The sequence below is a fragment of the Pan paniscus genome, chromosome 7 (assembly GCF_029289425.2).
Source record: "Pan paniscus chromosome 7, NHGRI_mPanPan1-v2.0_pri, whole genome shotgun sequence".
Classification (NCBI taxonomy): Eukaryota; Metazoa; Chordata; class Mammalia; order Primates; family Hominidae; genus Pan; species Pan paniscus.
The window spans coordinates 58,117,457-58,130,872 of NC_073256.2; the positions used below are offsets into that span (position 1 = coordinate 58,117,457).

Consider the following 13,416-nt stretch of genomic DNA (forward strand, 5'->3'; position numbering starts at 1 on the left):
GAACTGAGATCATGCCACTTCACTCCAGCCTGAGCAAAAGAGCGAAACTCCATCTCAAAAAACAAAAAAAAGATGCTGATGTGATGATAGTTATCATATATGCACACTGCACTGCTTACTATGTATTGTTCTAAGAACTTTTTCCGTTACTCCTGTTCAATACTAATAAGAACTCTATGAGAATTTGTCTTTTATTCCAAGCTTACAAAAGTAAAACAGATAGATTGTGTTTCTCACCCATACAAATAAGGTAGTAAGAGTCAGAGACTGGGACTGACACCAGGAAGTCTGGCTCCTGAGTTTCTCCAAGAACAAAAAGGTAGAGAGAGTGTTCCTATAGTTCCAAGGAACAGGTATGTTTAATCTGTGTAGTTGTTTTCTAATGCTGTTTGAGTCAGCTTATTTCAAAATGTAGAGCACAAAGGAGGTGAGCAGCTGCAAACTCACTGTCAAAAGGAATTCTTTCACGTCTTTGAGACAGTTTTTTCTGGGCTTCACAATGAATACTGTATTTGATTTTTTTTGGGCAAACTCATGGACTTGGGAACTCTGGTGTTCCCTCAAATATCAATAATTAGAAACATTTTATGTGATAAATCTTTTCACTAAGCAATTGAGAAAAATGATTTACAGAACTTAATTTTATTTTTCCTTTTCCTCCCAGTTGTCAATAGCAGGCACTCCATGTAGAAAGAGTGTTGATCCAGAGTGTGATTTTACAGAGTACTGCAATGGAACCTCTAGTAATTGTGTTCCTGACACTTATGCATTGAATGGCCGTTTGTGCAAGTTGGGAACTGCCTATTGCTATAACGGACAATGTCAAACTACTGATAACCAGTGTGCCAAGATATTTGGAAAAGGTATTGCTCTTTCTTTCGTATTTATTTTACCTTAAATTTGCATCTCTCTGTAGAGTACATTATGTACCACACAACTCTAGAAGTGGAAGAAACTGAACCACAAGATTAATAAAAATTAAATTTTAGTTAAAGAAGGGTAGTTTTTTAAGAGTATCTGAGGTTTTCCAAGAAAAAGACCATACATTATTTTTATTGTGGTTTGATTTTTGTTTTTGATGATTAGCTAGCTGGGCAAAAATCCATGTTTACAGCTCATCATTTATATAAACATTAAAATCAGTAGATTCTAAAATTTCTATAATTTCCTATTACTACCCACATTCATGATTTAATTTTAATGGCATGAAACTTACAAGGCTCAGAGTGAATTTCATTTAAAAATAATCACATTTCCTAATTGAGGAATAACTGCTAAGATAATGGTGGTCTTAAGCCACCTGATCAAAATTCATTTTTATGTTTTGTTTTTCAAACAGCTTTGAGAGTAATTTTAATAAGACTTGTGCATATATTCTTGCTTTTCTTGTGAGCAATTATTCATAATATCCAAATATAATTTTGTATTTTTAGAGAAATTAAAATAATAGAAACAGATCAAAATTACCCAGTGAAATGCATATATATATATAATTATTTTCTAGTTGAGTAAAGGTGGTTTATTTGCCCAGTGGTAAGCTCAGGAATATAATTTGTACCAAATTACATTGTATATGGTCCATCTTGTCTTCCTAATTATTTGAGTAATAAATTTCAGATTAGGAGGCTTAAACGAAATTCAACAAAAGCTGCAGAACTATGATTTCTTAAATCACAAGTCAGTGCTATTTTCTGTGTGCTATTTTTCTAGAATGCTACTTTTTATGTGTGTGTGTTTTTTTTTTTAATACTTATTTCTGTTTGAATAGTATTGTTATTTTTAAGCAGGGTTTAAAATATCTCTTAAAAGTAAAATTAAATAATACTTTCTGTAAGGTTCATTAAGTAGCGTCTACAATATATTCTTTATTTTTTAATTAAAAAAAAACTTCAACCTAGAATTCATTTACTTGACACATGACATCTTTTTTGAGTTCTCTTTTTTTGTTTTTTTAAATTTTATTATTATTATACTCTTTTTTAAAATTTTATTATTATTATACTTTAAGTTTTAGGGTACATGTGCACAACATGCAGGTTTGTTACATATGTATACATGTGCCATGTTGGTGTGCTGCACCCAGTAACTCATCATTTAGCATTAGGTATATCTCCTAATGCTATCCCTCCCCCCTCCCCCCACCCCACAACAGTCCCCAGTGTGTGATGTTCCCCTTCCTGTGTCCATGTGTTCTCATTGTTCAATTCCCACCTATGAGTGAGAACATGTGGTGTTTGGTTTTTTGTCCTTGCCATAGTTTGCTGAGAATGATGGTTTCCAGTTTCATCCGTGTCCCTACAAAGGACATGAACTCATCATTTTTTATGGCTGCATAGTATTCCACGGTGTATATGTGCCACATTTTCTTAATCCAGTCCATCATTGTTGGACATCTAGGTTGGTTCCAAGTCTTTGCTATTGTGAATAGTGCCACTATAAACATACATGTGCATGTGTCTTTATAGCAGCATGATTTATAATCCTTTGGGTATATACCCAGTAATGGGATGGCTGGGTCAAATGGTATTTCTAGTTCTAGATCCCTGAGGAATCGCCACATTGACTTCCACAATGGTTGAACTAGTTTACAGTCCCACCAACAGTGTAAAAGTGTTCCTATTTCTCCACATCCTCTCCAGCACCTGTTGTTTCCTGACTTTTTAATGATCACCATTCTAACTGGTGCGAGATGGTATCTCATTGTGGTTTTGATTTGCATTTCTCTGATGGCCAGTGATGATGAGCATTTTTTCATGTGTTTTTTGGCTGCATAAATGTCTTCTTTTGAGAAATGTCTGTTCATATCCTTCACCCACTTTTTGATGGGGTTGTTTGTTTTTTTCTTGTAAATTTGTTTGAGTTCATTGTAGATTCTGGATATTAGCCCTTTGTCAGATGAATTCTGATTGCAACAGGATGTTTAGCAAAATGTGTATTCCTATAATATATGTTCTAGGATCTCCAAAAAACTAATATGAATGCATCAAAAATTTCATCCTCTGATGCAGTGTTTTGTTCATCCCCTAATTCATTCATTTCCCATTTTCTCCTTGATTCATTTACTTAGCTTTTTACTTGCAGGCATTTTTCTTCTGTTACCAAAAACCACAGGTGGTATATTATATGGGACATGTTAACTAACAAGTAGTTACATTAAGTTAGCATTCTTTTATTAAGTAAATTTAAACTTTTAAAGAAATGTTGAAATATAAGTAGATTTGCTTATTCAAAATTATACATCGAGTGTCTAAATGCAAAGAGCCTACAATATTCAACCAGATGGACATTGCCATATGATTATTGTACTCATGGAGCTTAGTGACTAAGAGAAAAAGACAGTAAAACAAAAGAAATTTAAAACCTATAGCTGTGTTCTTTGCATTTAAAACAATAAAAATAGAATGCTAAAAGAAAATCAAGGTAGTGAATAAGGAAAATACCGCCGTCTGTCATCAAGTAGTCTTCAGCTATCAGCTCTTCCAGAATTTGCCTCAACTGCAAAGAGAGCTTTTGCCCAAAGGCACACACTTCTCAAGCCAGCACACATGCAATGATTACGTGAGGTGGGGGTTTTATACAAAAGTCTGCCTCTTTTGGCCCAATCAAACACACACTGGCAGGTTATTTATACCACACAGCTACCTATTAGTCTGTTCAAGAACTTGTTGGGTTTGCATCCCAGTTTGAATTCTCCTGTGCTCCATCCAGCTTCCTTCCCATTTCCAAATATTCTGATCTTTAATAAATAGCCTTCATCATATGCCTCAATTAGATGTCAGCTCCTAGATGTCCCAACTACTAACAATTGGTAATGAGAGTGGAGTGAGTAAATACAGCCTAAAAGATGAGTTTTCAAATCCAAATCACTCTCTGCCAGGCTATCAATGAGCACGTCATCACTGGTGGAAGTTGATAATATACTGTCTCAGCAGATTGGGATAGTATACTTGTGAGAGAGAATACATTAGCTGGTACAATTGAAATTAATGGGGCAAATAGTAACTTTAAGGGTAATGGCATTAAATGGCTATTGCCAAATACCATTGAACTTAGGAAAATATAACAAAAGGGCATGCATTTGAAAGCAAAGCGTGAGTCTAGAGGGCCTCTGCTAACCTATAAAGGGCCCCTCATCTTTTAAAAAAGAGGTTAGAGAGAGATGAGGAAGACTTAATTGAGAAGTTAAACTCTATATAAGTTTGAATTCCTTATCAGGTATATTTTTCAGGTTTGGGGTTCTAATTGGGAGAAGAATGGGACCTACCCTTGGGATGGAGACAATTGAAAATATGACTACCCTAATTTTGAGGCTCCAGGCTTCTTTGAGTCTATTGAACCTATAGAATGGCCTAGATCTGATTCCTCCCCCGTCCCTCTTCATAACACGAAGTGTATTCTCATCAGTATCTTCCCGCTATCCTTCATGGCCACTAGCTGAAAATAGAGAAAAGGCACAGAATAATAGAGACAGGGATGTGATGGACTTTATAAAGCAGTAAGGAAACTATACCCCAAAAAAGATTTGGTCCTAGCCAGCAGTTACTGCTGGCATCAGGGAAGTACACATGGGACTGAGTTCTGAGAACCTGATCATGAGATAGAATAGTGGAGCACAACATGGGATGGGGGGTATTTATTGTTTTGGGAACACTCTCCCAAAGTACAGCATTTAACATACTGGCATGGATCTTAGAAGACAGTAAAATCTTTCTACTAGGATGGCTTCCAGCAGCATAGAAAAAACATGATTACTCGCCCTAAGTGAAATTTAAATGACAGAATTGCCATAGCAGATAGTGGAAAAAAGAAGAAAAAGGCTCAGGGAAGTGGGAATACTGTAATCTATGTACTGTGTATTTAAGGCCAAATGATTTGGCCAAACAGGAAAGCCCAAGGCCATAAGGAATGTGCTAGAGAAAGGGATACCATATTCACCATAAATTTCAAAGATGGCTTCCTCTGCAGATCAGAGTGGGAATGCCACTACACTCACCGGTAGCAATGGATATGATAAGATCTGGAAAAATCAAGACCAGATAGCAGTGCTTACCTACCAGAAGCCAGATGAATAATGTTGTTATAAGCAGTAGATACACAGTAGCAGACATGGGTAACTTCCCTACCAAGTGTCAGGGAGAGAGTTAATATAATACGATTTCCCTGTGTTCTGCGAGCAGCCAATGAGGGTACTACTCAATTTGTTTCATTAAAGGAAATGTATAAAAATAGATGACCAGGAGACTGTGGAGAGTTGTCTCAGTAAATATCGCAATGTTAGGTCCACACTCTGAATCTAAACCAATTTTCAGAGCCAGAACTCATTGACTTAAGTGGGAGCAAGGGCCATAGAAGAAAATCCCCATAACACCTTGTTAACTGTTCCTCTAATATGTTCCCATATGGACTTACAACCATTTAATCACGTATCTGTTCACTGGGGAAAAGAAAATATCCAAACATTTTAAAAACTAGTGGACACAGACTGCATTGACATTAATATCCAGAAGCCCAATGTGATCATGGTCTCCCTGTGAGAGTGAGGACTTAGAGACGCCAGGAGTTAAATAGAGTCCTGGCCAAGTTTCAGTTTACAGTGGGTCTGCTAGTTCCACAAATCCATTTGGTTGTTATTTCTCAGACCTAGTGTATATAATTGGAGTTGGCATATTTAATAGTTTGTGCAATTCCCTCAGTGGGGCTTTAATGTGTTTGATGTCTGTAACTGCCTGTTTCAAGAAATTAGTGCTACTTTTAAAGATCTAAAGGATGCAGGGGTGGTTGGCTATATATTACACACATTTAATTATTCAATATGATCCCTGCAGAAACAAGATGATCCTGGAAGATAATATTTAACTACTACAAATGTAATCAGGTAGTAGACTTGATTGCATTCACTGCGCCGGGGTATGTCCATGCTAGAGCAGATTAGCATGGCCTCAAATATGTGTGAGAAGTGTAACCCCTGATTTGGCAAGTGTATTATTATTATTATTATTTATTATACTTTAAGTTCTGGGGTACATGTGCACAACGTGCAGGTTTGATACATAGATATACATGTGCCATGTTGGTTTGCTGCACCCATCAACTCATCATTTACATAGGTATTTCTCCTAATGCTATCCCTCTCCCCACCCCCCACCCCCCAACAAGCCCCAGCATGTGATATTCCCCGCCCTGTGTCCAAGTTATCTCATTGTTCAGTTCCCACCTATGAGTGAGAACATGCAGTGTCTGGTTTTCTGTCCTTGTGATAGTTGGCTGGGAATGATGGTTTCTCTGTCTCTTTCAGTTCTGCTCTGATCTTAGTTGTTTCTTGCCTTCTGCTAGCTTTTGAATTTGTTTACTCTTGCTTCTCTAGTTCTTTTAATTGTGATGTTAAGGTGTCGATTTTAGATTTTTCCTGCTTTCTCTTGTGGGCATTTAGTGCTATAAATTTCCCTCTACACACTGCTTTAAATGTATCCCAGAAATTCTGGTACGTTGTATCTTTGTTCTCATTGGTTTCAAAGAACATCTTTATTTCTGCCTTCATTTTGTTATTTACCCAGTAGTCATTCAGGAGCAAATTGTTCAGTTTCCATGTAGTTGTGCGGTTTTGAGAGAGTTTCTTAATCTTGAGTTCTAGTTTGATTGCACTGTGGTCTGAGAGACAGTTTGTTGTGATTTCTGTTCATTTACATTTGCTGAGGAGTGCTTTACTTCCAATTTTGTGGTCAATTTTAGAATAAGTGAGATGTGGTGCTGAGAAGAATATATATTCTGTTGATTTGGGGTGGAGAGTTCTGTAGATGTCTATTAGTCCTGCTTGTTGCAGAGCTGAGTTCAGGTCCTGGATATTCTTGTTAACCTTCTGTCTCGTTGATCTGTCTAATATTGACAGGGGGGTGTTAAAGTCTCCCATTATTATTGTGTGGGAGTCTAAGTCTCTTTGTAGGTCTCTAAGGACTTGCTTTATGAATCTGGGTGCTCCTGTATTGGGTGCATGTATATATTTAAGATAGTTAGTTCTTCTTGTTGAATTGATCCCTTTACCATTATGTAATGGCCTTCTTTGTCTCTTTTGACCTTGGTTTAAAGTTTGTTTTATCAGATACTAGGATTGCAACCCCTGCTTTTTTTTGCTTTCCATTTGCTTGGTAGATCGTCCCCCATCCCTTTATTTTGAGCCTATGTGTGTCTTTGCATGTGAGATGAGTCTTCTGAATACAGCACGCTGATGGGTCTTGACTCTTTATCCAATTTGCCAGTCTGTGTCTTTTAACTAGGGGCATTTAGCCCATTTACATTTAAGGTTAATATTGTTATGTGTGAATTTGATCCTGTCATTATGATGTTCACTGGTTATTTTTCCCATTAATTGATGCAGTTTCTTCATTATATCAATGGTCTTTACAATTTGGCCTGTTTTTGTAGTGGCTAGTACCAGTTCTTTCTTTCTGTGTTTAGTGCTTCCTTCAGGAGCTCCTGTAAGGCAGGCCTGGTGGAGACAAAATCTCTCAGCATTTGCTTGTCTGTAAAGGATTTTATTTCTCCTTCACTTATGAAGCTTAGTTCGGCTGGATATGAAATTTTGGGTTGAAAATTCTTTTCTTTAAGAATGTTGAATATTGGCCCCCACTCTCTTCTGGCTTGTAGGGTTTCTGCCGAGAGATCCACTGTTAGTCTGATGGGCTTCCCTTTGTAGGTAACCCGAACTTTCTCTCTGGCTGCCCTTAACATTTTCCCTTTCATTTCAACTTTGGTGAATCTGATAATTATGTGTCTTGGGGTTGCTCTTCTCAAGGAGTATCTTTGTGGTGTTCTCTGTATTTCTGAATTTGAATGTTGGCCTGTCTTGTTAGGTTGGGGAAGTTCTCCTGCCTAATATGCTGAAGAGTGTTTTCCAACTTGGTTCCATTCTCCCCATCACTTTCAGGCACACCAATCAAACGTAGATTTGGTCTTTTCACATAGTCCCATATTTCTTGGAGGCTTTGTTCGTTTCTTTTTACTCTTTTTTCTCTAACCTTGTTTTCTTGCTTTATTTCATCAATTTGATCTTCCATCACTGATACCCTTTCTTCCACTTAATAGAATCGGCTATTGATGTTTGTGCATGCCTCACGAAGTTCTCGTGCCATGGTTTTCAGCTCCATCAGGTCATTTAAGGTCCTCTCTACACTGTTTATTCTAGTTAGCCATTCATCTAATCTTTTTTCAAGGTTTTTAGCTTCCTTGTGATGTGTTTTAACATCCTCCTTTAGCTTGGAGAAGTTTGTTATTACCAACCTTCTGAAGCCTACTTCTGTCAACTCATCAAAGTCATTCTCCGTCCAGCTTTGTTCCGTTGCTGGCGAGGAGCTCTGATCCTTTGGAGGAGAAGAGGCACTCTGATTTTTAGAATTTTCAGCTTTTCTGCTCTGGTTTCTTCCCACCTTTGTGGTTTTGTCTACCTTTGGTCTTTGATGTTGGTGACCTACAGATGGGATTTTGGTGTAGATGACCTTTTTGTTGACATTGATGCTATTTCTTTCTGTTTGTTAGTTTTCCTTCTAATGGTCAGGTCCCTCAGCTGCAGGTCTGTTGGAGTTTGTGGGAGGTCCACTCCAGACCCTGTTTCCCTGGGTATCACCAGCGGAGGCTGCAGAACAGCAAATATTGCAGAACAGCAAATATTGCTGCCTGATCCTCCCTCTGGAAGGGTCATCCCAGAGGGGCAGCCGCCTATATGAAGTGTCTGTTGGCCCCTACTGGGAGGTGTCTCCCAGTTAGGCTACATGGGGATCAGGGATCCACTTGAGGAGGCAGTCTGTCCCTTCTCAGAGCTCAAATGTCATGCTGGGAGAACCACTGCTCTCTTCAGAGCTGTCAGACAGGGATGTTTAAGTCTGCAGAAGTTGTCTGCTGTCTTTTGTTCAGCTATGCTCTGCCCACAGAGGTGGAGTCTAGAGGCAGTAGGCTTTGTTGAGCTGCAGTGGACTCTGCCAAGTTTGGGCTTCCTGGACACTTTGTTTACCTACTCAAGCCTCAGCAATGGCTGATACCCCTCCCCCAGCCAGGCTGCCACCTTGCAGATTGATCTCAGACTGCTGCACTAGCAGTGAGCAAGGCTCTGTGGGCATGGGAACTGTCAAGCCAGGCACAGGAGAGAATCATCTTGTCTGCCGATTCTAAGACCTTGGGAAAAGTGCAATATTTGGGTAGGAGTGCCCCATTTTTCCAGGTAGTCTGTCACAGCATCCCTTGGCTAGGAAAGGGAAATCCCTCGACTCCTTGCTCTTCTTGGGTGAGGCAATGCCCCGCCCTGCTTCAGCTCGCCTTCCATGGGCTGTACCCACTGTCCAACCAGTCCCAGTGAGATGAACCAGGTACCTCAGTTGGAAATGCAGAAATCACCCATCTTCTGCATCGATCACGCTGGGAGCTGCAGACTGGAGTTGTTCCTATTCGGCCATTTTGGCAAGTGTATTATTTTCTATTCCTATTTGAAAAGAAGATTAGAAACAGTTTACATTCCCATAGAGTGGATAACAGGATTCATTTAGAATTTTTCTCCAGGGTTAAGTTTACTCTTTTTCCCTCCATCATAATATAGTAGAAGAGATTTGGACTTCCCATAAAATGTAACATTGGTCCAATCCATCAATGATTTTATACTAGTCAGGCAAAATAAGCAAAGTATAGCCAGCATGCTGGAAGGACCAAATAAACACATGTGCTACAAAGGACAGGAGGTAGACTCTGGAAAACTATATAAGTTCCAGAGGTTTCTGTCCATAAGTGACATGCTTCAAATTCCTCATTTCATTAAGAAGAGGAAGTTACAAGGTCAAGCCCAATATTCATTAGACTAAGAAGTATTTGCTCCCACCAGAAAGAGAAACATATTGTTTTAAAAATAATATAACTTATTGCAATAGATATAATCATTTTCTGTGTGTGTAAGATAAGACAATTATTCCTTTCTACTTGCATTGACAGGGTATGCATAGAAACAAAAGCGTGATCAACAAGTACATGATCTTTTTGAAATTAAATTTCCTTAGTCTGTTACTGACAAACATTTAACTCATATTAAGAATGATAATTCAACTGACATGTTTGCATTTTAAGGTGCTCAAGGTGCTCCATTTGCCTGTTTTAAAGAAGTTAATTCTCTGCATGAAAGATCTGAAAACTGTGGTTTTAAAAATTCACAACCATTACCTTGTGAACGGAAGTACGTATGTAGAAAATGATTGCTTCTTTGAATCATAAAAATTATGTATTTTTATCAAGAGACACTAAGTAGTAATGAACACTAAAATTTTATAACATGGGAATATTTTCAAATACCAATGCATATATTTTTTCTATGAAATTCGGGATTTTCTATTATTTTCCCTTGATATCATCCTAAAAATGAGATTGGATAAAAAAAGGCTAATACTTAGTAACAGAAGAAGAAAATGGACACACACTGCCAGAAATCAGAACTGCTACTCTGTACTGAGAATTCAAATGAAGTTTTGTATTAAGTCTATAAATAGCAACAATCTTAAAGCAAACCTCAAGCTTTGATTTTTAAGACATAGAATTGTTGAGAAGAAGAAAGCTATTTTTGTTTTGGCTAATTGTGTCCAAAACATCAATATGTAAAGCATGGAAGTATCTATTAATAACTAAATTCAGACTATTGGGACATAGTGTTATTATAATCCATGTAATAAAGGGATTAATGAAATCCAATACTTTAATAAAGGAAGTGCCTACCCCGTAATGAATGCTTCCTTAATTTTATCTTCCTTAATTTCATTGAAAATTAAAGAGCCACAGAAATGTGTAACAGAGCCAGATTCACAAAATAAGAGAAAGGGAATAACATAAAAAATTTAGATATAATTAATTCAGGGAGAAGCAGACATTTAGTCTCAAAGACTTATAGCCAGGAAAAACCATAAAATCCTCAGGTAAGCACCACTATCAGTATTGTTCAAAGCAAGACAGTTCCTTTATTAAGATGAGAAATGGATGAAGAAGGTATCCAGTTGGGTGGGACTAAAGTAGTATCCTCCATCACCCTCCTCCATATGTGAAATTACCATGGATTATGTATGCTGTGGAGAGGATGCAGAACTTCCCAATTGCCCCAGCACAGGAGGATTAGTACATGGAAAGAAGAAAGGTGGAATCACAAAGAAAGTACTGATGAGTGGGGATCTCAGGAGGAGACCCGGCATAATCAGCCACACCTATTGGATATTAATACAGAGCACCAGGGGCCAGCAGTCTGAGTTACACCACAGTGGATCCCAACAAAGACAAGATGGTGGCATGACAACCCCACTTAATCTTCTTCCTGATGTCCAGAGGCACATCTGCTGCCTTTAATTTAAGATTATTCATGAAAAAAAGATAAAAGAAACCTGGAAGAAATTGTGAAAGTTAGCAAACATGACTCCATTGGACTTTGTCTTATGTGATAATAGTACATGAATTTTCCTGAAATAACATCATTAGATGAAACTAAAATTGAGTAGCATACATCGTCTGATCTAAACAGACTGTGATACCTTTTCAGAAAAGAAAAAATAGTTGTAAGAATTTAACCATAAATGCAAATTTTGGGAAAATGGACTTGGAGGAAGAATTTGTACTCGGTAGCCAGACTAGAAGGATACATACATACCATGCAAGTCTGGTTTAGAATATATTCTATAGAAAGAGAGTGGAACCAAAATCAAAAGAAATATCGAGACCTGGGAAAGTAGAAAAGTTACGCTGGAGGGAAGACAAAAGTGGAATGTAATTTAGGTTCTGGCTCTTAATCTCATTTCAATCTTTACTTCTTGATGTAATTAAGCTTATTCTTCTGAAAAAGCCTCAAATGATTCTTTTAGGACAAATGGGTAAAATTCCCTAAGAGGAGCCTTTTGATGAAATAATAATGACATGTTCAACAGAGACAGATCAATGGCTAAAAATGATTATTCTCATTGAGGATGAACTTTGATAATTAGATTTCAATAATTTAAATTACAAAAAGTGACATAGATTATCTTTCAGAGCATAGTCTAGAAATACTCTTAGCCTCATAGAGAAGTCAGTATTTTACCCAATGATAGATTACAAATGGCAAAATACAGCATCCATGGGATAAGATAACCTTTGGTATGTTTGTGGCATAGAGGGGATCTAAAAGTTCTTAAATTTTTAACAGATAAGTTAAATATACTGGAAATATCTGTATGCTGGGAGAAATTGTGGATCAAAATGAAGGTTGTGTATACTGCAGAAATGTACTGTCTAGGTATCATGACAGGAATGATAGGCACAATAAAATGTGCAGAAAGAGAAATGCAATTAGCCACTCTCAGCAAATTTTGTGTAATAAGTGACCAGGCTGGCCAAGCTATATCAAAGTGGGGCAAGTGACTAATTCTCCCAGAGTGCGGTAAAATATGAACGGTCTAAGACAACTAGAACTTAGAGAACAAAACTGGGCTCTATAATGGGAATGAAGTCGTGTCTTCACGCTTAGTTAAGCATATACATTTCAATTCTGCTATTAAGACAGTTGCATTTAGTTGTTGTGCACCATAAAATAATGTTTTAGTCTGGCATTTTTCAGGTGTTATACTATCAATTAACAGTATGTTACCATTATGCAGTACTCACTTGGAACTTGTTATCATTAAGAGATAAACTGATAAGGAACTTTTTGCTTTCCACTTCCAGGGATGTTCTCTGTGGAAAATTAGCTTGTGTTCAGCCACATAAAAATGCTAATAAAAGTGAAGTTCAATCTACAGTTTATTCATATATTCAAGACCATGTATGTGTATCTATAGCCACTGGTTCCTCCATGAGATCAGATGGAACAGACAATGCCTATGTGGCTGATGGCACCATGTGTGGTCCAGAAATGGTAACAAAATGTGATAATTTATATTCAGCTGTGTTAAATTATGTTAGTTATCAGATACGGCAGTCCATGATGACTATCACAATTATATTGAATGGATTTAAACTTGTGCTGGCATTTATTTCCCATGTGATATTTAAATGATAATTAAAACAAGCCTAAGTTATCCAATTACATTGCTTTTTGGATTAAAATATTATCAGTCCTTATGTAAAAAAAAGTACATATATATTTTAAGCACAAGATTTTACTAACTGACATCTGGTAGCTTTAAATTGTAAAATGCTAATACAAAGTTTTGCATTTTCCTGGCTTCACAAAGAGCATTAATTGACTTTACATATTTATTAAATTATTTGATTTGTATCTGATCAAAATATAAGTGTAGAAAAGGTTTGGAACGAAGCAAGAATCTATACTAGGAAACATTGCTATAGTGTATATACAGGCTCATGTGTATATACATGCATGAATATATATGAACACTTCTAGCTATGTAGTCATAACATAAAAAGAGAACAAAAAGG

General features: G+C 37.2%; 1 protein-coding gene across 1 annotated transcript in view; it reads left to right on the forward strand.

Moving 5' to 3' along the window:
- LOC103786903 (disintegrin and metalloproteinase domain-containing protein 18) overlaps positions 1-13,416 on the forward strand; it is a 153,533-nt gene that overhangs the window by 82,775 nt on the left and 57,342 nt on the right. The window contains exons 14-16 of the mRNA XM_034965981.3: positions 665-863; positions 10,099-10,204; positions 12,703-12,892. Of these exons, the coding sequence (XP_034821872.2) occupies positions 665-863; positions 10,099-10,204; positions 12,703-12,892 (495 nt within the window). The remainder of the gene's footprint in view (positions 1-664; positions 864-10,098; positions 10,205-12,702; positions 12,893-13,416) is intronic.